At 44.9% G+C, this 26,189-nt stretch overlaps 1 protein-coding gene across 1 annotated transcript in view; it reads left to right on the top strand.

Moving 5' to 3' along the window:
• Window positions 1-26,189, top strand: part of DNAH10 (dynein axonemal heavy chain 10) — a 140,356-nt gene that overhangs the window by 71,229 nt on the left and 42,938 nt on the right. The window contains exons 32-47 of the mRNA XM_007448657.1: window positions 633-779; window positions 1,359-1,550; window positions 3,208-3,326; window positions 4,902-5,060; window positions 8,146-8,281; window positions 10,637-10,759; window positions 12,434-12,568; window positions 12,885-13,101; window positions 15,520-15,639; window positions 16,906-17,051; window positions 19,262-19,414; window positions 20,382-20,642; window positions 22,124-22,296; window positions 23,414-23,507; window positions 23,840-24,007; window positions 24,546-24,734. Of these exons, the coding sequence (XP_007448719.1) occupies window positions 633-779; window positions 1,359-1,550; window positions 3,208-3,326; window positions 4,902-5,060; window positions 8,146-8,281; window positions 10,637-10,759; window positions 12,434-12,568; window positions 12,885-13,101; window positions 15,520-15,639; window positions 16,906-17,051; window positions 19,262-19,414; window positions 20,382-20,642; window positions 22,124-22,296; window positions 23,414-23,507; window positions 23,840-24,007; window positions 24,546-24,734 (2,532 nt within the window). The remainder of the gene's footprint in view (window positions 1-632; window positions 780-1,358; window positions 1,551-3,207; window positions 3,327-4,901; window positions 5,061-8,145; window positions 8,282-10,636; window positions 10,760-12,433; window positions 12,569-12,884; window positions 13,102-15,519; window positions 15,640-16,905; window positions 17,052-19,261; window positions 19,415-20,381; window positions 20,643-22,123; window positions 22,297-23,413; window positions 23,508-23,839; window positions 24,008-24,545; window positions 24,735-26,189) is intronic.

The following is a 26,189-nucleotide window of genomic DNA, read 5'->3' as shown; positions in this document are numbered from 1 at the left end:
CCCGCGTCTCCTGCATCGGCAGGCGGACTCTCAAGCACTGCGCCACCAGGGAAGCCCCCGCGAATATTTTTAAGATAAAGGATTGTTAGGTTGCTTCTCGGCAGTTTTTTGGTAAAGGCTCTTATTGCCGATCCTATTGTCTATGGATTTTGAACCAGAGTGGAGAGATCTCTGGTTCTTAGTTTCAATGAGCAAAATCCCCATGCCACCCATAGGGACTAGCAAGTGTTGAATCCTTGATGTAGACCAGGTGGATGACTTGTCCCCAAAAACAGTTACAAGAAGACTTTAATAACATGTTTAGGTTAAAGGAAGCAAATTTCTGGAGTGTAATCTCTATGATTTAAAAAGTTGTTATGAATTCTGTTCTTTAAGGTGGTTAAGATTTTCCTTGGCTTTCAAGGACTGTCATCCAACTCTGTCTGGTAAGGCTGGTGTTCTTTTAAATTAGGTCGTAATTTGTCACTGTTAAAAACGGAGGACCCATCCTGGTATTTGTTGGAGGCAAGATTTGCTGGTTTGTAGAGCAGCTTCATCTGAACATCTTTATGTCAGTTTTCTTTGTGTCGTGATGTTCTGGTGTTTTCAGGGCATTTTCTTCATTTATTTTTCGTTGTCTTTTATCACCAAAGACTCTGGCCAAAAAGATGACCGTTCTGTATAAGCTGGCCCGGGAGCAGCTCTCCAAGCAACATCATTATGATTTTGGACTCAGAGCCGTTAAATCAGTGTTGGTGATGGCTGGTGAGCTGAAGAGAGGTTCTTCTGAGCTTAGGGAGGTAGGGGCCACATGCTCTAAGTTCTCTGGTTTTTTAATTTGGTTCAGGTGTATTGAATAAATGCTGGGATGGAGGTGACGGGGAGCACAGATATCAAGAGAAAGTTTTATTCTTAGCTGTCACTTCATTTACTTGTCTGGCCTTCATTTGGTCTCTTCATTACATTGTTCTCTTTGAATTTGGCATACTACCATAAGGTCCAGTTCAATGTCTTCATGGTGCCAATGTTTGTGCTAGTTCAATGATAATAATCAATCTACAATTGCAGGGTGATGGGCTGGAGGGGTGGGGATGAACAAAATTCTCTAGAAAGCACGAACATGAGTTATTTCCTCTTTGCAATAAAAGCCAGAGGGGCGGTCATGTTGCTTTCATATGGGACCTACTCCAAAACAGAGTCTGATCAATGCCACTCTGTGGGCAATAGACTCGTGTGTCTCTCCAGAAACTCTACTTGGAATGCTTTATGTTTTGTATTTCATATAAAATTTCACTGTCTACTTCATAAGACGATTTCTAGTCTAGCCCTGGGGGCTTTCAGAAACATCTTTGAAGACGTCTGTGTTTCGTTCCATCCAGGACGTGGTGCTTATGAGGGCCCTTCGAGACATGAATCTGCCCAAGTTCGTGTTTGAAGACGTCCCTCTCTTCCTTGGTTTGCTTTCCGACCTGTTTCCCGGACTAGACTGCCCGCGGGTTCGCTACCCCGATTTCAATAATGCTGTAGAACAGGTGCTCCAGGAAAATGGCTACGTTGTCTTACCTGTCCAGGTAAAACGGTGCTGAAGATGAGAGTTCACTGGATTTTTCTGCGTCCTTTCCATTTTTTTTTTCATTTAAAAATAATTGTGGTAAAATACACATAACATTTACCATCTTAACCATTCCCCACCCCCATTTTCTTTTTCTTTTTATTGTGGTAAAGTACACATAATATAAGATTTACCATTTTATCCATTTTTAGTACAGTTTAGTAATGTTAAATATACTCATGTTGTTGTGAAAGAGTTTTGCATCGTCCAAAACTGAAGCTCTGTCCCCATTAAATAATAATTCCCCCTCCTCCTCCCTCAGCCCCTGGTAACCTCTATTCTACTTTCTGTCCCTAGGCATTTGACTCCTCTGGGGACCTCATATGAGTGGAATCATACAGTGTGTGTCCTTTTGTGTCTGGCTGATTTCACTCAGCATAGTGTCCTCAAGGTTCATCCATGTTGTAGCGTGTGTCAGAATTCCCTTCCTTTTTGAGGCTGAGTAATATTCCACTGTATGGATATATCACCTTCCAAAAATGTTTTTGGCATAATGTGATCAGATAAATTAAGTATTTTGTTTTGGGGCCCAACCATCTAATCTTCTCTCCCCACCCCACCATTTTTTCCCCTGTAGTCACACTTGACTTTATATTTATATTACTTGTAATATCTAATTTAAAAATTTTAAATTAGATATTACAAGTAAAATTTTGATCATCTGAAGCCTGTGAGATTGTATATGTTGTCTGTAAGCCATACATCATGGCCAAAGTGTTCTGCTCAGGGCGTAAATGCCCAAAGCTGCAGGTTTGGGGTGGCTGCCTCTGGACGGGCCACCTTGGGGCATCAGGCTACCCAGAGGCCTCAGGCTGGGGCAGCGGGTACTGACCACAGATGAGAGGTCTCTGTGCACCTTTCCTGGCCCTGGTGGTTTCCTCTAGAGGTGGTTGTTTAAAAAGATGTGTTTTTCATGGGAATGTAGAATGGTGTAGCCACTTTGGAAAACAGTCTGGTGGTCCCTCAAGAAGTGAAACATAGAGTTACTATATGACAAACAGCAATTTTATTCCTAGGTATAAACCCAAGAGAAATGGGAACGTATTTATCCACATGAAAACTTGTCCGCGAATGTTCATAGCAGCATTATTCATAAGTGCCAACAAGTGGAAATAATGCAAATATCATCAACGGATGAAGAGATAGACAAAATGTGGTCCATCCATACAATGGAATATTATTAGGCCATAAAAAGGAAGGAGGTACTGACACAGGCTACACTGATGGGTGAACCTTAAAAACATGATGCTGAGTGAAAGAAGCCAGACACCCAGAACTACATACTGCACAATTCCATTTATATCATTCCATTTTTTTTGTCAAGAACGGGCAAATCCATAGAGACAGACAGTAGATTAGTGGGTGCCGGGGGCTGGGGGCAACGGGCTTGGGAGACATGACGAATGAGCACAGAGGGTTTTTTTGGGGGGTGGTGATGAACATGTTCTAAAATTGAACGTGGTAATGGTTTCACAACCTTTCAAACGTACTGAAAACCACTGAATTGTTGAAACACTTTAAATGCGTGAGTTGTACGGTGTGCAAATTCTAGCTCAATAAAGCTGTTTTTAACAAAAAGCTGTGTTTTAACCCAGCTGCCACTGCTTGTCCCACAGGTGGATAAGGTGGTTCAGTTGTTCGAGACCATGATGACCCGCCACACGACAATGGTGGTGGGGCCCACGGGAGGGGGCAAGTCCGTGGTCATAAATGCCCTGTGTCAGGCCCAGACCAAGTGAGTATGGCATCCTCGGGGAGGGCTTTGTTGCCACGGTGGTTTCACGGTGAGGTCGGTGGCGGTATTACCTAGTCCCACTTTGCTCTCTGATTTCCTGGGAGGTTACATTTGTCCCACACACCCCACTTTAAACCCAGAGCATCTTTTTTTTTTTAAACTTTGGCCGCACCACGTGGCTTGCGGGATCTTAGTTCCCTGACCAGGGATTGAACCTGTGCCGCCTGCAGTGGGAGTGCGGAGTCCTAACCACTGGACGGCCAGGCAAGTCCCAAACCCAGCGCATATTAACTTGTTTTATTGCCGATTTAATTGATATATTTTAGAAGGCAAAGCAGTTAGCCTCTTGTGCATCAGACTGTGAATAGGTTTATTTGTGAAATGAGTATTTCAAAAACTATCTTATCAGGATTTTTGAAAATTAACTTAGGTCGTATTTTCTTGGCGTTCCGATGGCTCCTTTAAAGTCAGTCAGGACCCCCCGCCGTTAGGCGACACTGTTATGGTATCAGAGTGGCCAAAAAGGGTGTCCCCTCCCCAAATGCCTTATCATCACCAGCCCTGCAAGAGCTATACTACTCGAAGGAAAAAGTGATTTCAGACTCCTAATATAGAATATCACAAAGACCTGTGGTGAATCGATGCCCTTATACTGAATATGGGTTTTCTGACTTCTCACCTTTCTCCTAAGCAATAGCTGCATTCTGGAAAGATTTCAATGCATGCTGACGTTCCAGCAAAAAAATCTAAATCAAGCCTTATAATCTTTGTGACTTTACCAGTTCTAATAGGCTATAAAATCCAATTGAGTGACTGTCATTCCTTCTTGCTTCTTCTTATGTTTCTCGTGAGGAAATCAGTGGACGATGGCTTACTGATTTTAAGAGGGTTATTCCATAGCCATCCTGTATTTCATTCTTAATTAATTCATTGTTAGATAATTTATAGAACTGTCACGTACAGATGTGAGTATAGGTATGCCACGATTATTTTTATTTTATTATTTTGTTAATTATAAACTATGTTTTGTGTGAACTTTAGTTTTCTATAGATGAATTAATCCCACGGCACTGCGGGAATTTACAGGCATTATACTGGGAAATACCCTGTCTGCATGATTTGTAAAGCCAGCAACGCAGAGCAGATGTCGTTCTGTAACTATGAGGGATTGAACATCGGGAGTTCAAAGGTTTTACGTTATCCTGGTGACTATAATCTAACACTAGTTGTGAAATATTTACATGAATGTGCCATATGCATGAATATGTAAATACACAAATATGAAATATACATGAAGGTTAGCGTCTGTTGCCCTCAGAAGTCAAAGCCGTGTTATCAGTTCAGACCTCACTTGTGTTGGGGCCACGTTCCTGGTGAAAGGTGGTTCCCTTGTGTTTAGTATAAGTCATTAACAGAGAGTGGGAAGCCCAGTGCAGAGTTAGGATGGTTTGCATTTTAAATTTTGGATTGGATCGAAAACACAGGGGATCTAATCCCCGACATGGGTGACCTAGATTGTTCTCCTAATGCGTTTAGTCTGCCCGAGCCACGGCTGAAGCCTCTCCTTCGATTTAGGCTTGGGCTGGTGACAAAGCTGTATGTCCTGAACCCCAAGGCTATGAGTGTCATAGAGCTCTACGGCATCCTTGACCCCACCACCCGAGACTGGACAGATGGGGTGCTGTCCAACATCTTCAGGGAGATCAACAAGCCGACGGATAAGAAGGAGCGAAAGTGAGTATCTTTGTAGGGAGGGGAGAGCCTGGGTGGGTTCATAGTGAATTAGCCAAAGCTTACAAAGAAACAAATGATGTATATAGCATTGTAATTTCATGCTTGGAAGCAAACAGACTCAGGGGGCTCTGCTCACGAAGGGCCACGTACCACCTCAGTGCTGTTTATGTGTTGTCTAAATCATGCTCCTTGACTACGATGGATCCCAGCTTACCATGGAGGAAGCTGAGATCCAGGGAAGGGGAGGAAAGAGCTTGCCCCAAGGCCAGGGATTTGAACTTGGGACGTCAGAGTCCAAGCCCTCAAACAGGGGCACCACACCAGGCTGGCTATATGGCAAGGTAAGTCAAGGAAGGGCAACAAAGCATCGTGGAAAGTGCTGGAACACCCTTCAGAGCTGCACTTTCTCACCTGCAGGCGTGGTTGAGGCTGCCTGCCCTGCTCCAATCACTGCCCACTGCGGTGAGGGTCTAGTGAGGCCGGGAGGGGAAATGCTCTATTGGAACATCCGGTAAAAAGCCTCCTCCAGTGTTAGTTGTTCCCGTGACACCTGTCAAGTAAACTCAGGGATGATCCTGATTGTATATTCTAGTCCAACCCCATTAATTAAAAATCCCTTAAATAACGAGTCTAACGTCTCAACTGATGACTTTTGGAACAGCCTCTTTTTAGCAATCCTCCCCTGATTCTGGATCAGTCCAGGATTTCACACTGTGCTCGGTTGTCCTATCGCTTTGACGTCTTCTAATTTCAAGCAGTTCCTTAGGTTTTCTTTATCTTTCATGGCCTTGATGTTCTGAAAGATTCTAGGCCAGCTGCTGCACAGAATATGCCCTCAGTTTGGGTTTGTCTGTTGCTTTGTCGTAACTGGATGCAGGCTACATGTCCTTGCAGGAATCTCTCAGAAGGGACACGGTGCCCTTCTCAGCGTCTCATTGGAAGCACGTGATACTGGTTTGCCCCCTTATTGGTGATTTTAACTTAGATCATCAGGTTAGGGTGGTATCTGCCATTTTTCCTTCTGCAATTGATATGCAAGGTGTGGGGAGATACCCTAAGACTATGTAAATACCCTATATTCCTCATCAAACCTTCACCGACGGTTTTAGCATCTATTGATTGTAGCCTGAATCTAGTCTTCCTACGATGCTGTAAAATGGAGACTGTCTTTTGGGACAGTTGGTGAAATTTGAACATGGATTGTATATTAGCTAATAGTATTCTATCGATGCTAAATGTCCTGATTTTGATAATTGTACTGTGGTTATATAAGAGAAGGTGCTTGTTCTTAGGAAACACATGCTTAAGCATTTAGGAATACAGGGCGTCATGTCCGCAACTTATTTTCAAATGATTCAGGAAAACAGAGAGAGAGCAAAAGAGCATCCACGGGGCAAAATTAACAACTGGAGAATCTGGTTGAAGGGCATATGGCACTTCTTTGCACTAGTCTATTCTTGCAACTCTGTAAGTTTGAAATAATTTAAGATAAAAAAAAATACTGGAAGAAAATAAACCAAAAGGTTAATGCTGGAAAAATCCAACTACTCATGTCAGTGAATTAAATGGAAGCAATATCAAATCAGCATTCCAACACAGTAGAATCCCGCTGTCCAATACAGTCTCCCTTGGAGCTGGGCTTTACTGTAATGTAACTCATTATAGCCACAGAACTGAAGGGTCACGTAGCTTGAACACCGGAGGCCCTGAAGCCAAAGTAGATCTCCTGCTGGGAAGGATGGTGTGTAAACCAGGGCTTTGCAAATGCAGATGCTCCTAGGGGCCCAGCAGGTAGCACCAGGGGGTGAAATGGGCCAAGTTACATGGTGTATTAGCTCCTGTAGGGCCTCTGTAACAAACTACCATTAACCAGGTGGCTAAAAAAAACAACCCAGAAATTTATTCTTCATCATTTCTGGAGGCCAGAAGTCTGAAACAAAGATGGGGCAGCACTGCCTCTGAAGATTCTAGAGGAAGGTCCTGCCTTGCCTTTGAGAGCTTTAGTGACCCCAGGCATTGCTTGGCTTATGGCCACACCCCTCCAATCTCTGCCTCCGTCTTCATGTGGCTTCCCCCCGATGTAAGGATACTTGTTGGATAATCCAGGATGATCTCATCTCAAGATCCTTACCTTAATTATATCTGCAAAGACCTTTTTTCCAAATAAGGTCACACTCACAGCTTCTGGATAGACCTATCTTATGGGGGCCACCATTCAATCCCGTACACATGGGTATATGAAATCCTTTTAACTTGACCATAAGAGGACTAGGTGTCCAAACCAGTGGTAAATAGCAGCTGATGCTCAGATTTAAGAAAAGAATGAGGTGGACTGGGACACTTTGTCTTCATGGGCAGCTACTACCAGCAGCAGCGCATCGTTCCCGTGCGGGAATGCAAGTCTGTACTGTCAGACCTTCCTGTTTGCCAGGGAAGCAGGGAATCCAGATTGTCAGGTCAGGTTTCCTGATTCTTAAATGTTGGTGACTAACTCGAATAGTTTATATATATATAAACTATTATAAACACCAAGTAGGGTGCCCTATCTCAGATCCTGGTTAGAAAACACTGTGGGACTTCCCTGGCAGTCCAGTGGTTAAGACTTCGCCTTCCAAGGCAGGGGGTGCAGGTTCGATACCTGGTCGGGGAGCTAAGATCCCACATGCCTCGTGGCCGAAAAACCAAAACATAAGACAGAAGCAATATTGTAACAAATTTAATAAAGACTTTAAAAATGGTCCACATCAAAAAATATATATATTTAAAAAAGAAAAAAAGAGGCTTCCCTGGTGGTGCAGTGGTTGAGAGTCCACCTGCCGATGCAGGGGACACAGGTTCGTGCCCCGGTCCGGGAAGATCCCACATGCCACAGAGCGGCTGGGCCCGTGAGCCATGGCCACTGAGCCTGCGCGTCCGGAGCCTGTGCTCCGCAAGGGGAGAGGCCACAACAGTGAGAGGCCCGCGTACCGTAAGAAAAAGGAAAAAAAAGAAAAAAAGGAAACCCTGGGAAAAGACGTTCAACATGAACAGGGAGGTTGCACCAAGTTCCATAGTTGGAAGCTTTACTTTTCTCTGGTTGCTGCAGGTATATTTTATTTGATGGTGATGTGGACGCTCTGTGGGTGGAGAACATGAATTCTGTGATGGACGACAACAAGCTGCTGACGTTGGCCAATGGTGAGCGTATTCGGCTTCAAGCACACTGTGCCCTGCTCTTCGAGGCAAGTAGTGATGAAAAATAATTTCAAATATGTCTTTCTTTTACTTAAAATTTAAAGTGTTTATTTTTTAACTTTTAATTTTTTATTTACGTTTTTAATTTTTTAAATTTATTTTTGGCTGCTTCGGGTCTTCACCGACACGCGTGGGCTTTCTCTAGTTGCGGCGAGAGGGGGCTGCTCTTCGTTGCGGTGCGCGGGCTTCTCATTGTGGTGGCTTCTCTTGTTGCGGAGCACGGGCTCTAGGCGTGCAGGCTTCAGTAGTTGTGGCACGCGGGCTCAATAGTTGTGGCGCACGGGCTTAGTTACTCTGCTGCATGTGGGATCTTCCCAGACCAGGGATCGAATCTGTGTCCCCTGCATTGGCAGGCGGATTCTTAACCACTGTACCACCAGGGAAGTCCCTAAAATGTTTATTTTTTAAAAAATTTATTTTATTGCAGTACAGCTGATTTGCAATGTTGTGCTGGTTTCTGCTGTTCAGCAGAGTGATTTAGTTATACATTTATAGACATTCTTTTTCATATTTTTTTCCATGATGGTTTATCACAGGATACTAAATATAGTTCCCTGTGCTATATAGTGGGACCTTGTTGTTTATCCATCCTATGTATAATAGTTTACATCTGCTAATCCCAAACTCCCAATCCATCCCTCCCCTATCCCCCTCCCCCTTGGCAACCACAATTCTGTTCTCTATGTCTGTGAGTGTGTTTCTGTTTTGTAAATAAGTTCACTTGTGTCATATTTTAGATTCCACATATAAGCGATATCACATGGTATTTGTCTTTCTCCTTCTGACCTGCTTCACTTAGAATGATAATCTCTAGGTCCATCCATGTGGCTGCAAATGGCATTATTTCATTCTTTTTCATGGCTGAGTAGTATTCCATTGCATATATATGTACCACATCTTCTTTGTCCACTCATCTGTCGATGGAAATTTAGGTTGTTTCCATGTCTTGGCCATTGTAAATAGTGCTGCAGTGAACACTGGGGTACATGTATCTTTTTGAATTATAGTTTTGTCCAGATATATGCCCAGGAGTGGGATTGCTGTATCATATAGTAGCTCTATTTTTAGTTTTTTTAAGGAACCTCCATACTGTTCTTCACAGTGGCTGCACCAACTTACATTCCCACCAGTGGTGTAGGAGGGTTCCCTTTTCTCCACACCCTCTCCTGCATTTGTTATTTGTAGACTAAAATGTTTATTAAAATAGCTATAAATATAGATGATTGAAGAAAACCGGAACAATGCAGAAGAATTTATGATGAGCACAACTCTGTTCTTTTACCTGCTGCCCTCATCCCTCCTTACTGTATCCCAGAGGTAACTACATTTCACACTTGAGTTGTTTCTTCTGATGGTTACTCTAGTGTCTAAAGGAACCCACTTTGCATGCTATTTCTTCCTTTATCAAGGTTTCACATTATCTGTTGACTGACTGCTATGGAAGTGAGGGTTCATCTTTTATACCATCAGCCCACCTCCCCTCCATAGAATACTATACTGCTAAGTCAGTTAAACCAGTAAACATATTTACATCATTATGAATTAGGAAATATTTACTGTAGAGCCAACTAGTATACTGTGATATACTTGCTAGCAAAGCAAGAAATCCAGGAACTGTGATACATTTACTTTCTTTTAGAGCCATTTCTTTTGGCTGGAGTTTATAGTTACCTTTTTTTGTTTTTCTCTCTCTCTCACTATTTGCCTTTATCTTATCTTCATTTTTCAAACTTTCTCTCATATCCTCTGAACCTGTTTCACAGCTGTGGTCCTGAGACTTGCTTTCACTCTAGCTTAGTGCTAATACCATTCCTAACTTGGCCTGCAAAATTTGTCGGTGTATGAGTATTTATGCACATCATTATTTTATTGACTGACTGAACTGTGTCCTTTCTTCAGATAAAGAGAGACTGGCGTGTTAATATTGCTGTTAGATGCATACTTATTAAGTTTCATATATGCTGATCTCAATTAGGTTATAAAAAGTAAAGAAAAAAGACTGAAAGGAAAACACCCCAAAACAGTGTTTGTTTCTTGGTGGTGGGATTTTGGTTAACTTATTTTCTTCTTTATACTTTTTCATTTTGGCCAGATATTCTCCAGCATGTTAATTTTCATATTAATTTTATGGTAAAAGAAACTTAAAAAGTGCTACCTCAGAGATGCATACTCTTCCCATGATAAGCCTAAGTGTTCAATTAGAAACCTCATAAAAGCTGTGTTAATTGGGGTATGACTTGGGTTTTATGCATTTGTAAAAACTTTGTGCAAGCAACGGCTTTAAAACATGTACTCCAGTTGTCTATAGCTGTAGAAAACACTGATTTTGTTTATTTCTCCAGGTTGGAGATTTACAGTATGCCTCCCCTGCGACTGTGTCTCGATGTGGAATGGTTTATGTGGATCCTAAAAACTTGAAATATCAACCATACTGGAAGAAATGGGTTAATCAAATACAAAGCAAGGTGAAAATTATTCCCAAAAGGAACTTACCAGTTACTAGTATTGGTGGCTAGTTGGATAAAAATAACTCAGAGGGATGCTTGTTGTTGAAGGCCATGACCTTGACCTTGACCTGCCCAGGATCTTGAGCACTTAATGTTATCAATAAGTTGGATAAAAACATGGAAGACACCCGGGGCTTCCCTGGTGGCGCAGTGGTTGGGAGTCCGCCTGCTGATGCAGGGGACACGGGTTCGTGCCCCGGTCCGGGAAGATCCCACATGCCACGGAGCGGCTGGGCCCGTGAGCCATGGCCGCTGAGCCTGCGTGTCCGGAGCCTGTGCTCCGCAACGGGAGAGGCCACAGCAGTGAGAGGCCCGGGTAGCACAAAAAAAATAAAAATAAAAAAATAAAATATGAAGAACATGGAAGACACTCTTGTTAGATTTCCAGATAATTCACAGCAGGTGGGATAGGTAGTGATTTTGATAGTCTAGACCAGGGGGCGACAAATTTTTTCTGTGCAAGAGTAGAGAGTAGATAGTTTAGGCTTTGTGGGCCATATGGTTTCTTTGCAACTACTCAACCCCGCCATTGTGGTATGAAAGCAGCCACAGTACATAAATGGGCATAGCAATGTACCAATAAAACTTTATTTACAAAAACAGGTGGCAGGCCAGATTTGGCTTATGCGTTGTAGTTGGCAACCCCTTATCCAGCCAAGCCCAGGCGTTGGGAGACTTGTCTCTATTAGGTGCCCAGCTCCTCCTGCTTTGCTCAGTTGGATGAATACAGTGTGTGAAGGACCTAGTTTGTCATGGAATTGAGATCCGATGGTTTCAGTTGACCTCAAACCCTGTGACGTATCACATGGCTGCTCAAAAATGTGTATTGTCTTAATGGTAGGTTTCATTGAAAGCTGCAGAGATAGATGTGACAGTCATGTGAACGTTGTGGCTTGACCACACCTGGGACACCATGACCACACAGGATGCATCTCTAGAAGGACCTCTAGGCTGATGGTGAATTGGAAACCAGGACATAATTACCCCAAAGAAGACCAAGGGAAACATGATGGGACCATTTGAGGCACATGGTCAAATGGGGGATGACCACCCATGCAGTCCCTGGTGGTCTTCAATGCCTTGGTATGGAGAAGGACCTTCCACTGCTTTGCACTCTTTGCTCAATGACTGTGGCCATGTCTTTTGAACTCTAAGATAACCTGTGCTTTTTCTATCAAATGGAACCTTTTATAGCACCTCCCTCCCAGGTCAGTGAAATCAAAGGCTTCCTGATGAAATGAAAGAGCATTGTAAAGGACAAATTTCTCTACAAATATATGAGTTATCAGAGTTTACTCACCTGCCAAATTTCTCATTCATCAGAAAATATTTCTCACCCCCTCTTTTTTTTTTTAATATTTATTTATTTATTTGGCTGCGCCAGGCGGGTCTTAGTTGTGGCACGCGGGATCATTAGTTGCGGCATGCGAACTCTTAGTTGTGGCATGTGGGATCTAGTTCCCTGACCAGGGATCGAACCTGGGCCCCCTGCATTGGGAGCGTGGACTCATAACCACTGGACCACCAGGGAAGTTCCCTCTCACCCCCTCTTTTTACAAGCAAAGCTTCCCACGAACTTCCATTTAAATAAAGGAACCCTTGAACATGCTTTGAAATTCTGCTCTTTTATAGGTGGAGCAAGGTGATTTACAGAGTCTGTTTGAGAAATATGTACCCTATCTCATTGATGTGATAACGGAAGGAATAGTGGCTGGAAGACAAGGAGAGAAGCTGAAGACAATAGTTCCGCAGACAAGCCTAAATATGGTAAGTAAGGATCTTTGTCGGCAAAAAAGAAATTCTTCCCTAAAGATGGACCCCCCCACAGTGGGCTTTCAAGGGGAGCAAATATGCCAGGTGGGTAAGTTCTAACATTGCCAGCTCCTGACAAGGAGGACACAGTGCTTCCTTTTGTGACCCTGTGCAAGACAAGATACTGGGCTCCATCTGTTGAAACCAATGTGGCGGGTCATACAGTTCCCGCCGCTTCGGGCTCTGGGGTCCCGGGATTTATGACCGGAACTGACCGTGGTGCGGGTGTGTCGAATATATGGCCGGACCCAGGTGTTTTCCTGTGAACCAGGTAACCCAGTTAACCAAGATGCTGGATTCGTTACTAGAGGGAGAAGTCGGTGACCGCGATGTTCTGGAATGCCACTTCTTAGAGGCTCTGTGCTGCTCTCTGGGCGCTGCCCTGCTCGAGGATGGACGGGCTAAATTTGATGAATGTATTAAACGCGTCGCTTCTTTGCCTACTGCTGATACGGAAGGGGTTTGGGCCAACCCTGGGGAACTGCCAGGTAGGAATCAAAGGTAGCTTGTTTTCCTGCTCAGAATGTTTTCGGTTAGGTTTTTAAGAGGACGTGACCTTGCTTTTCCATATGTATGCCTGTGTGGGTTTTCCAGGTTGTTTGCTCCTGTAGAGAAATGTGCAACGGTCAGAGCAGCCAGTGGTACCCTCAGGAGCCGTTCAAATGCGTGAACTGCTATAGCAGAGCCCAGCTCCCTTGGACGGCCTTTTTTGTTGAGTCTAACCTTTTCCCCCCCTAGCTTAGGCGCTTTCTTTCTTCACTCTGTTTAAGCTCTTTAAAATTTTCACATTGTGCTTGCCTTTAAATTTCTTCTCCTTTGGGCTTCTCTCTCTCTTTTTTTTTTTTTTCTCTCTGAAATTCCACCGCTTAATTCATCTGCTCTATTCCTGAGTATTTGCACAGTAGACAATCACGTGTGGATTTGCAGATCATTCATAGGAAATCATTATATTAAGGTTTAACTGGTTGCATGAAAAATGTGCATCCTCAAAGAACCATATATGATGAGAATGTGGCATTCTCCAAGAACTATAGCTACCATAGGATCCTTCTTTGTCTGTCTCTTAATGACATTTGAATATGGCTTGGCAGGGAGACCCAAGTTGTATTCTGTAATCATTACCCGGCCTGTTCTTTTTAAAGCTCAAAGTAAAATGATCATAGGTCTTTCTAGTGGAGAGTCATTGAGCAAATAAAAGATGTTTTAAAAGTCTTTGGTCTTTGTTCAGACACCAAGGGAGGGAAGGGGGGGATGGGATGAATTGGGAGATTGGGACTGACATATATACACTAATATATATAAGATAGGTAACTAATGAGAACCTGCTGTGTAGCACAGGGAGCTCCGCTTCACTCCGCTATACAGTAGAAACTAACACAACATTGTAAAACAACTGTACCCCAGTAAAAAAGTCTATGGTCTTTTGGGGAGTAGTTTGCTTGTACTCTCTTGGGACCCTGAGTCTCCTTCGGCGGCGGGCTCGGGGGGTGCTTCCCAGCTACGCCTACCATGCCGGCTACGTGCTGCTGCCGTCAGAGACGATGCTGGTCCCGGTCTGGTCTTTCTCCCTAGTTTGCTCTCATCATGGGGACTTGAATGGCCGTGTAGACAACCCCCTTCCAGATGCCTTCTGCACTCAGCTCCAGGATCCGGGTCCCTCGACGTCATCCTAGCTCAACACCTGGCACAGTTCTGTCTGCATCATAAATGCATACCTCCCACTCCCTGCTTCACAGTCGGCTTCTGTGATTCCTGCCACACGTGACCCCAGCTGGCCTCGTGGCGACTGTCCCCTGCCCCCCGCCATTCCTCCTACCACCTTCTGAACCTTCTGAATCCTCTTCTGCTGCCCTGTCGCTTCAACCCCTCTTGCCTAATTGCCCTTCTGTCGAATCTCTCTGAGAAAAGCCAAGCCTGCTTTCTCTGCCTCTCCAGGGGCTCAGGGATACTGAGACAATCACACAACCACGAAGCCTGGCACCTCCATAAATTCAGTCTTGAACTTGAACTCCCTCCCCTGTCCGCACAGGGGCAGTTCATCTCCCTTTTTCTCCGGATCTCCACGTGGCCCTCTCCCCTCTCTGCAGGTGACCTTCCTTCTTCCTTCAACAGGAAAAATGGACACCGTCAGATAGGAAGTTTTCCAGCCCCCATCTTCTCCTGTCTCCTTTCTCAGGGGAGAGGAGACCAGCTCCCAGCTGGACCCGCCCTGTGCTTTGAGGTCCACCCCCACCCTCCTCATCAGGCTCCTGGCTTCACTGGTTTTCTCCTCTTTCTCCTGTATTTTCCATCTGTCCCTCTCTACCAATCCCATCCCACAGGCTCTTAGACATCTCTACCCAAACTGCACATGCACTGCCTTCTCGTTACCGGATCTGGTGACCCCTCTGCTCTTTGCTTCCCCGACCTTGTCCCAGCATCAGACGTGGTACCACTTTCTGCCGTCTGAAAACGTTCTTCCTCCATCCTGCTCCATCCTGGCCATGCCTGCAAAGTCTCCTTTGTCGAGTCGCCTTCCTCTGCCCCTCCCTCACATCAGGATTTGGTCCTAGACCCTCTTTTCACTCTTCATGAGACTTTTCACCATGTCCACAGCTCTGACTTCCAATCCCCTCTCTTCTGAGCCTTTTCCTGGGTTCCCTAGCCCAGTTATATTTAAATCTATCTATCTATCTATCTATCTTTATCCATCCATCCATTTTTATCTATCTCTACCTACCCATCCATCCATCCATCCATCCATCCATCCATCCATCTATCCATCTATCCATCCGTCCTTATCTATCTATTCAATTAATTTTCTGTCCAGGGAGCAAATAGCATTAGTTTATTTCAAGCATGAGCCAAAGCTGATCCTGTATTTCCATGTCCACGATCGAAGTGAAACAGACCACTGTTTGTTACAGGTCACCTTCCAACCTTGTTTGACTTTCATTTTGATCCCACACAGAAGAAATGGATACCATGGAATAAATTAGTTCCAGAGTATGTTCATTCCCGTGAGAGGAAATTTATTGACATCCTGGGTAAGTGAGAACCAAACCCTCGGTTTAAGCATGTCTGGTTCTCGTTCTGTGAGGAAGGGAAAAAGATTCTGAGGTCCCTGTGGTACTCTGAGTCCCACCCGGAGTGCTGGTTGGGAGAAACTGAGGAACGTGAGCCATGGGCTTTTCCAAGAGGGTGGCACTTTGGATTCCTTTTATGTACTGCTGGCTGTGCCTCTCAATTCTTTCCCTGGGCGGGCGGATCCTGACAGGTCGGGGCAAGAGGTAGGGTGCTGATCTGCTTCCCGTTGCTTTGCACAGGCTCCCTTCTGCCCCATAGAGCTGGCTGGGCGTGGGGAGGGATGAAGGAAGGAGTGAAAGAGGAATGAACAAGGCAGCATTTTGTAAGAGATGCTGCCTTGAGAAGTCGGGTACCATGGGCTTTGTGTATTGAGTCGTATTTTATGTGCACACCTCTGGCTATTTGGATAACATAGAGGCTGAAGCATTTCACATAACGAATATCTGATTTTGGTTTGTATAGAGTTCTTTCAGAGTGAGGTGTACGTATTTTCTCAGGAACCAATCAGGATTAAAAATTGCCAATGCAGGGCTTCCCTGGTGGCGCAGTGGTTGAGAGTCCGCCTGCCGATGCAGGGGACACGGGTTTGTGCCCTGGTCTGGGAGGATCCCATGTGCCGCGGAGCGGCTGGGCCCGTGAGCCATGGCCGCTGGGCCTGCGCGTCCGGAGCCTGTGCTCCGCAACGGGAGAGGCCACAGCAGTGAGAGGCCCGCGTACTGCAAAAAAAAAAAAAAAAAAAATTGCCAATGCAGGAGTAAGCCAGACTTGACCTTGAGGCTTTATGCTCTCGTCAGAGGAAATTGTTGGTCAGGAAACCAAATCCTGATAAGTGATAAGTGAGTGACATATGCAGTGGAGAAGCTGAGTTTTTAATATCCTGAGTATAAATCAGAATGGGATATTAAAACCGTTTGGGTGTTCTACACCTGGATGTGGTGATGATGACACAGCTATAGAAATGTATCAAACTCATCAAATTATACACTTAAAATTGGAGTGAATTTTATGGTATGTGGGTTATACCTCCATAAAGCTATTAAAAATAATGGTTGGGGTAGTGAGGTTCTCCTAAGATGATTTCACCCATATATACGCTTTCAAGGTCACCTCTTGGGTTTTTGCTGATGCTTTATATGGGATTTATGGGATCCTGTGAAGCTCCAGGTTGCCCAATGCACACCTTGTTGGCATTTCTGTGATGCTCCTGTTCTTCATATATTCCTTAGTTCACACGGTGGATACAACCCGTACTACCTGGACGCTGGAACAAATGGTTAAGATTAGGCAACCTGTTCTTTTGGTTGGTGAATCTGGCACCTCCAAGACAGCCACTACCCAGAACTTTCTTAAAAACCTGAACGAAGAGACTAATGTAAGTCATTATTTGTATCTGTTATCTATTGCCACGTAACAAATTACCCCAACACAAAGCAGCTCATACAACAAACACTATGTCAGTTTCTGCAGGTCAGGAATCTGGGGGTGGGTTAGCTGGGTAGTTCTAGCCCAGGCTCTATCATGAGATTGCAAGGTTGACCAGGGCTGTGGTCATCTGAAGGCTTGACTGTGGCTGGAGGACCCTCTTCTGAAATGGTCGGCCTCAGTTCCCCACCGTGTGGGCCTCTCCAAGGGCTGCTGGTGTCCTCTTGTCCTGGTAGCTGGCTCCCCGCAGAATGAATGTACAGGATAGCAAAGCAGATGCTGCAGTGCTTCATATGACCCAGAAAATCACACACCATCGCTTCTGCCACATTCTGTGGGTCACACAGAAACCACCATGGCCCACCCTGATACAGCATGGGAGGGGGCTACACAGGGTGTGGGTGCCTGGAGGTGAGGGTGCTTGGGAGTCACCTGGAGCTGGCATTCACATTCCTCATCACCATTTTGTGGTTTCTCCCCTCCTTCCTCCAGCCACGTGTCAAACGTAGGAGGGTCTGGGTGCCCCAGGGCAAATGACAGTGAACAAGGCTGTTAAGGCCCTATCTTGGGAGGAGGGGAGACAAAACACGAAAATGAATACGTGAAACACGATCGTGCAGAATGTGCCGGGTGCGCCGAGATGTGATGAGAGAGCGTGGCCTTTCTCCTTTCTGCGTACTCAGAGTGGTCCTGCGGGGCCCACCTGCTCACCACTGCAACTCTCTTGGCTTTAAACAAGTTGTACTTTATGTTTAATAACCATGTAAAGACTCTTATCTCCTCCAAGAAGCTGCCTGTGGTTTTCAGGATCGCCAGCTGTCATATATTTGTCCCCAGTCCGCACACTGACTCAGTTCCTTGTTCACGTTGCCCGTCATTTAAGTTCCCCATTCCTGTTCTGGCCTTCTTGAGCCTCAGAGGGGAGACAGTTCCCCACTGCTTTCCTCTGACTCTCCCTTAGGCTGGTGCCTCCAGGAGCGACGAGGCTCCAGGAAGCCACGTGGCCCTCTGGGCCGGGGAGTGGTCAGCCCAGCTTGGCGATGGGCACGTAAGGGATGTGGGCGGGACTGGGTTGCACTGCCCACGAATGGATGGTCAAGGTCACTCACATACCAGCACGTGCAGGCATGGTTTATTTAGCTCTGAGGTTGCCATTGTGGAGGGCACACGAAGGATGTTTACAGCCAGAAGGACCTACCAGTTTATGAAGCAAAGGGAACCCGCGTTCAGAAGCCCCCCCGCTGTGACCCTTCCCACCGGGACTCAGCAGCTGGTGCTTATCGGCCCAACAAGACATATCTGGATACGTTCATGACAAAGAGAAGCACATTCACCTTCAGATGTTCAGCTCAGGTGCACCTGCACTTGTGGACACCTTGTAGAAGGGTGTTATCTAAGGCAGCGGTTCCGAAAGTGTGGTCCCTGGACCCACAGCATGAGCATCACCTGAAAACTTGCTTATACCACTGGGACCTACTGAATCGGAAACTCTGAGGATGGGACCCCATCAGGCTGCCCTCCAGGTGACTCTGATGCATAATTAAGTGTCGGAGCCACTGATCAGTGAACTCTCACCCATCGCTCTAAGAAGGGGCAGGGGAGAAGCCCCAAGTACGAGTGCGTGAGGATGTGCACCCCGCACAGGAATCGGGGGGCCTCCCTCACCTTTCTCTCAGTGGTTACTTCCAAGGACTAGTGATTGTTCATGCTGTCTTTGACGTATTTATTAAGATGTAGCAGGCATGATAGTAACTTATGTTTGAATATTGCTTTGTCGTTTTGAAAACACCTTGGTGCATTTCAGCTCACGTGATAAAGTCACTCTATGAAGGAGTCCAAGAAGATGTCATTAAAATTATCTTTCAGATGAGAAAAACGAGGCTCTGAAAAGTTAAGTGATGGTTCTGAGGTCGCCTGGTTAGAAGTCCACGCTGTCACACCTGGCAACCGGTTATTGCTTCATACAGCCTGCCAAAAGGAAAGAGGAATTCTTGCTTTAGCGCTAAAAAATAGAATGAAGTTCAGACTCACGTTGGGTTATAAAAAAGTTAGTTCAGATACCCACGAATTTGCAAAATAGATGCTAGCTTACGATCAAACATTCCCTGCAGGTACTGTGAAAGAAAAGACCACCTTTGGAATAATCTCTTTCTGTTTCAGATTGTGTTAATGGTCAGTGTCTCCTCCCGCACCACGTCCATGGATATCCAAAGAAATTTAGAAGCCAACGTGGAAAAGCGAACCAAAGACACGTACGGCCCACCCATGGGGAAACGCCTCCTGGTGTTCATGGATGACATGAACATGCCAAAGGTTGGTGCAGTGAACGGCAGGGGCGGGGCAGTGTGCTGTGTTTGTGTGGCCGTGTGTGCGTGGAGTGGGTGAGTGTGAGAACGCCTGTCTTTATTCTGCACAATGTCTGCAGGGCCCAGGTTATGAGGAGCCAGCTTAAGGGACAGTGTGACAGGAAGTGTCTTCTTAACCAGAGAGACCCTTTCCTTAGATTGTGTTCCGTAGTTTCTCAAAGGAGGGAAGTAGGTAGCAAGGCAGCCTCTGAACTATACTCAGCATATGTTTGAGCAAGAGATTTCCAAATGAGCTGTACTTTGGGTAGTAATGCTGCTCTCGGCCCCATTTACATGGGAAGCCTGAGGGCAGGCACTTCCTCAGGATTCCTCTGGATTTACCAAGGAAAGGGAACTTTAGCGTGCACATTGGGTGTGTTTCAGGGGCCAGAGCCTGAGAGGTGCAAAGTTTTCTTAGCACTGGGATTTAGATTTATATCTTTTCAGCAGAACCGTTTTTTCCCTGAAAAATCTATCTTCCAGATGGGCTGTTTGCAAAGCCAGGATCCACCCATGCATCTGTCCATGCATCTATCCACACATCCATCCATCCATCCATGCATGCCCCCATCCATCTTTGCATCTATCTATCTTTGCATCCAGCCAGCCATCCACACACTTGTTTTTCCATCCATCCATCCAACTGATATATTTATTGAGCACCTCCTATGGGACTGGTGCTGTGAAGTGATGAGCAAAACGAATATAGTTCCTGCCCTCAGGGAGCTTACAGTCTAGACAGGGACACAGATTTTTAAAAAATTACAAATGAATATATAGAACTGCAAACTTTGAGAAGCCCAATGAAACTCAAACCAGGGTGCTCGGAGAGAGTGCTTGGAGAGATGAGATTTAGTTTAGATGCAGCAAAGGCGTGGCTGAGTTCTGCTTTATGATACCACTGTTCTTCCTTTTCTTTAAAAAAAAAAATCAAGGTGGACGAATATGGCACACAGCAGCCGATTGCCCTGCTGAAACTGCTGTTGGGAAAAGGCTACCTGTACGACCGGGGGAAGGAGCTGAACTGTAAAAGCATCCGAGACTTTGGCTTTATTGCCGCGATGGGGAAAGCGGGGGGAGGCCGCAACGACGTCGACCCGAGATTTATTTCGCTGTTCAGTGTCTTCAACGTTCCATCTCCTTCAGAGGAGTCTTTGCACTTAATTTATTCCTCCATCCTCAAAGGCCACACCTCGGTAATTTGATTTTGATTAGAAGTCTAAACCGGAGGGCCATGTGTTGGGTAGAAACGCGGTAGCAATGTGTGCATCTGGCACAGCAAACACAATGCCTACAGCCCACGGTGCTTCTAGGGGACTGTGAACATGTTTTCATTTCTTTCAAAACCAGAAGAAAGGAATCAATATAATTCAGCCTGGATTATATTCATCTTTATACCAAGGCAGTCATAATATATATGTAAGATAATATATTTAATTATAATTAAATAAAATAATGTATAAGTATAGTTTTATTTCTAGAAATAACATGTCATATATTTATATAATATATATAATAATATAAAGAATATAATATATATATAATAAGATATATAAATAATGTATTTTTATGGAGGAAGGGACCCATGAAGGTGCCTGGGGCCCGTGGAAGTTGTGCTGTGGCCCTGAGTTACATGGGCCACCTTGAGTGACAGCACTGAACCAACTAGAGGACTTGGGCTCTGGAGTCAGTCCCCATCCTGCTCCTTGGGCAAGTCCCTTGAGAGCTTTTAGTCCCCTTCCGTCTCCGGAACAGGGAGATAATTCTGGTACCCACCTCACTTAGGGTTTGGGAGAATGAAAGGAGAAAATGCGTGTAAAGTGTGTGGCACAGTGCCCAGCACATGTCCGATACTCACTAGATACTAGTTATCGCTGTTATCGTTGTGATTTATGTGACCCCCATAAATGGAACCCGTTCATTTAAATAATGACCTTCTGAGCCTGGCATTTGCCTTCTAAAGCAGGCTTGCACACTTAAAGTCCTGAAGGGCCAGGCAGGAAACATAAAGGTGTGGGATCAGTGGTCACCTGGCGTGTTCATGCCCTACGTTAAGCCATTCGCTCCCAAAACAGTGAGGTCTGTGCTAGTCAAATCAACCTCAAACTGAGGGCTGGTTTGGGGCTTTGGTTTCATATCACGTTGACTTGTCAGTTAATGTGAAAATCTAGGGAAACAAAAGCAGATCAGATGATTAGTTTCTCTGGTTCTTTGTTTTGTTACCTCCTCTCAAAAAATTATGGTAAAGTTCATGCAACATAAGATTAGCTATTAAAACCATTTTAAAGTATACAGTTCAGTGGCATTTAGTACATTCACAATGTTGTACAACTATCACCACTGTCTGGTTCCAGAATATTTTTATCACCCCAAAAGCAGTTATTCCATCCTATCCTTCAGCCCCCGACAACCACTTATCTGCGTTCTGTCTCTATGGCTTTTCCTATTCCGGAAATTTCCCATTAATGGAATCATACAATATGTGGTCTTCTGTGTTTGGTTTCTTTCACTGAGTATCATGTTTTCAAGGTTCATCCATCAGTGTAGCAGGTGTCAGTGCTGCATTCTTTTTTATGGCCCAATCATATTCCAAGGTATGGATGGACCACATTTTGCTTGTCCATTCATTCACTGATAGACACCTGCGGTGGTGGTGGGGGGTCTTTTCATTCTGTAGGTGTTTCATGAGAGCATTGTGGCTGTAAGTGACAAGCTGACATCCTGCACTTTGGCACTTTACAAAAACATTGTTCGGGATCTACTGCCCACCCCATCCAAGTTCCACTACATCTTTAACCTTCGAGATCTCTCGCGGATTTTTAATGGTCTTGTCCTCACTAACCCAGAACGGTGAGTTTGTTTTCTCTCACTAAAATGTGTCCCATCAGTACGATGGGTTTTCTTATTCTTTTAAGACAGAGGAGCTATCAAGGAATGTGGTGTGAATCCATGTATCAATTAATTACCCAGTGTCTTTCTGTTTACGTTAAACGAAGAACAGAGTCAAATGCTTGGTTAAGCCCAGTGTCTTTCTGTTCACGTTAAACGAAGAACAGAGTCAAATGCTTGGTTAAGACCTGATGCCTCTTGAGCCCTTGAGTTGAAGGCAGGTGGAGCCAGGAGAGGCAGGTGTGTGGCCGTGTGGACAGGTGTGTTCAACCCCGTGGTAGGACTGCTGTGACAACCATTTGTTCTCAGTTCTAAAGGTGAAATTGGCCCACGTGGAGCCTTTCCTTCATACACCTGAATTGTTGCCAGTTGCTAACTGACTCTATTATCAATATATGTGTCTTTGGGAGAAGTTAAGCATGGAGGACAGAAGGGATTTAAGTCTGGGTCTAGAGATTGACTCATGAAAGCTAGACGTATTTGCGTATTTACATTAATGTAAACTTGCATCTATGTAGATTTGCAGGGATCCTCCAATTTCGTGGATTCATGTTATGAATCCACAAAATATTGAAAAATGAATTAGGAACTTTCCCCGTACCCACACTGACTCTTGGGTGCCCTTGAAGGTTTCAGAATGGCAGTTCAGAGAGAGCAGCTCTAGGTATTTAGGGTGGAGTGAGAGCTCTTTGCCAGAAACCAGAAAAAGACCCAGAATTGGGGTCAGTTGGAGTTGGTTCTTAGAAAAAGGAGCTGCCAGCGGCTCTGCTGCTGATTTTAAATTCATAAATTCCAGCAAGTAAGAGTCCTGTCAGGTTCTCAGGTCATTTATGTCACTTATAGACAATGTTCTTTTTCTTCCCTGCAGCAGGATAAGTTATGAATGACAACGTTATGGTCTTTACAATTAAATTGTTAGCTTGCATTAAATTTCAATTAATGTGAAACCAGGGGGGTGGAAATGGCTATGGGTGTGTTGTCCTTTTCTGCACCCTGTGTACCCATCTGAAAATAGTAGCGTTCAGCCTGCTCTTCTCTAGATAACTTTGTGGCTGGTTTTGCCCCTTCCATCCTGTAGGTTCCAGACGGTGACCCAGATGGTGAGAGTCTGGAGGAACGAGTGTCTGAGAGTCTTCCACGACCGGTTAATCAATGAAACAGACAAGCAACTGGTCAGTACATTGAATATGGACCAGCAAATGCAAAAAAAACCCTCTAACCACAAAATTCTTCTCTGGGTGAAAAGAAAAAGTACAAATCAAAAAAAAACCCAATGTATTTTTTTTCAATGTATTTTTTGTATGGGACACTGCAGAAAAATAGAGACTAATAATGAGAGTCAACAGGTAAAGTAGGGTGGATTATTAAGTACCTTGCAGCCAATGGGGGAAAAAAGTCGAATGCAAATTACTTCAGAAAATCCTAGCATACACTCTTTTTCTGACAAGTCTTAGCACGTCTGTGGTGTTGAGTTTGGCTTCCTGAAGTGGTCTTGTATTGTCAGGTTGAAGAGCACATAGGCAACTTGGTCACGGTACATTTTAAGGATGACGCGGAGGTGGTGATGAGGGACCCCATCCTGTTTGGAGACTTCCGGATGGCTCTGCACGAAGAGGAAACGCGCATTTATGAAGACATTCAGGACTATGAGGCAGCCAAGGCTTTGTTCCAGGTGCGGACAGGGCTCACCTCTTCGGGAAGCGCATTGCATGGGTGCCCAGGAGGTGGAGCTAGGAAGAACACCCACGCCTCTGTCTCTCGGTTCAGGATGTGGGCTTGTGTCCGATCTAGTGGTGTCCATGTCCAGTGGTGCATGGGAATGGTCTGATGAATTTGCTCAACACACAGACCCCTGGGGCCCACCTTTGTGTATTTCCCTTCATCAAGCCCATGAAGGGTGCCAGGGTTCCGATGCACAGCCAGCTTTGGGAACCACTCATCTGCCCCCCAATATTCATCTTCATCTTAATTCACGAGTCGAACCTTGTAACTAGCATTGTCTCGCTGCTGGCCAGTCACAGACCAGCAGATCGAAATCTTGATCGTAAAAGCTAGTCTCTTAAACCTGAATGATTGAATAATTTCAACAATTATAGACATTCAGAAAAATCTCTCCTCTGTTCTTAATCACTCTGGCACAAAAGGAGAGAGTCTGTCTCTCAAAAGCCAGTGATTCTTAAAGAAAAAAATTTTTTTTTTCTAAAATTCAGGAAATTCTTGAAGAGTATAATGAAAGCAACACCAAAATGAGCTTGGTTCTCTTTGACGATGCTTTGGAGCACCTGACCCGTGTGCACCGCATCATTCGACTGGACCGTGGCCACGCCCTGTTGGTCGGGGTCGGGGGCTCCGGGAAGCAGTCTCTGGCCAGGCTGGCCGCCTTCACAGCTGGCTATGAGGTGAGCCGAGCTCCCCTCCCACCCCCCAGAAATGGGTTTAGTATGCCAGTTTCCACGGTTAGTAGTTCCTGCAAATATTTGAGCTATCTGTAACAGGTCATAACACGATGTTTTCATAGAGTATAAAGTGTTTTTGTTGGGGGGGTTGATATTATTTTAACTGAATTTTTGAAGCATCTAACTATTGTATTTGGAATGAAGAATCTGTCAAATCAAGTTCGAAAGTCAAATACGAGCAAATCCTGTGACCCGTGACCTGTGCTCGAGTAGAGGAGGAGTTGCCCTAAACCTGCATGGACAGAGTGTTGAGGGTCGGCAATGTATCAGCACAACCGGCATGCATGGTTCTGGGACATTTTTAGAATCTTAAAAAAAAAAAAAGTTTTATTGAGATACATTTCACAAACCATACAGTTCATCCACTTAAGGTGTACAATTCAATAGTTTTATAAAAATATGTTCAAAAGGTTGTGAAACCATTACCACATTCAATTTTAGAACATTTTCATCATCGCAAGAAGAAATCCCAAGCCCTTTAGCTGTTGCCCTCTATCTTCCTGTCCTTCCAACCCCCCCAGCCCTAAGAAACCACTAATCTACCTTCTGTCTCTATCGACTTTCCTATTCGGTATTTTCATACAAATAGAATCAGAGCATGTCGTCTTTTGTGACAGCTTCTTGCGTTTAGCATAGTGTTTTCAAGCTTCATCCATGTATCAGTGCTTCATTCCGTTTTGTGGCTGAATCATGTTCCCTGTGTGGTAGACCACGTTTCGTTTATCCATTCATCTATTGACAGTCATTTGGGTTATTTCCACCTTTTGGCTATTATGAACTACACTGCTCTAAGCATTCATGTACAAGGTTCTATGTGGACATATGTTTTCATTTCTCTTGGGTGGATACCTAAGAGCAGAGTTGCTGGGTCATAACGGCAATTCTCTGTTGACTCATTTGAGAAACTGCCAGATTGTTTTCCAAAGGGCCTCACCATTTTATATCCCCCCAGCACTGTATGAAGGGTCCTGTTTCTCCACACCATCCTTAGGCTCTTACAAGTAGTCCTGCAGTGTCCACCGGTTAACTCGCCAGCCTGGCCCATCACCGTGGAGACGTGCACCGTGCAATGAGAATCAATTTTGAAGAGGAGTCGTCTCCACAACTCACCCTCCCACACTGTCCTTAGTTCTCTGGTATCCGATCCTGTTCATTACTAGGGTCTTGCATTATCCTCGATGTCTCTGTTTTTGCTGAAAACTAGCCCCAGGTGCCTTGACCGCCCCCTGCCACGCCCCCCGGCGTGCCTGCTCTTCCTGGGCAGAACAGGGTCGTTATTCAGCCTCAGTCATTACCAGGCACTCAGCTACCCCTGATGCCTACCCTGGATCCCTTTGATCCATCCTCTCGGAGGGGATACCTCTTGTTGGGTTTCCATAATCCTTCTACTAGCATTAG

Source organism: Lipotes vexillifer, unplaced genomic scaffold, assembly GCF_000442215.2.
Source record: "Lipotes vexillifer unplaced genomic scaffold, Lipotes_vexillifer_v1.1 scaffold21, whole genome shotgun sequence".
Lineage (NCBI taxonomy): Eukaryota > Metazoa > Chordata > Mammalia > Artiodactyla > Lipotidae > Lipotes > Lipotes vexillifer.
Note: the sequence above shows the minus strand (reverse complement) of the source record. Positions and strands in the feature narration are given on the sequence as shown.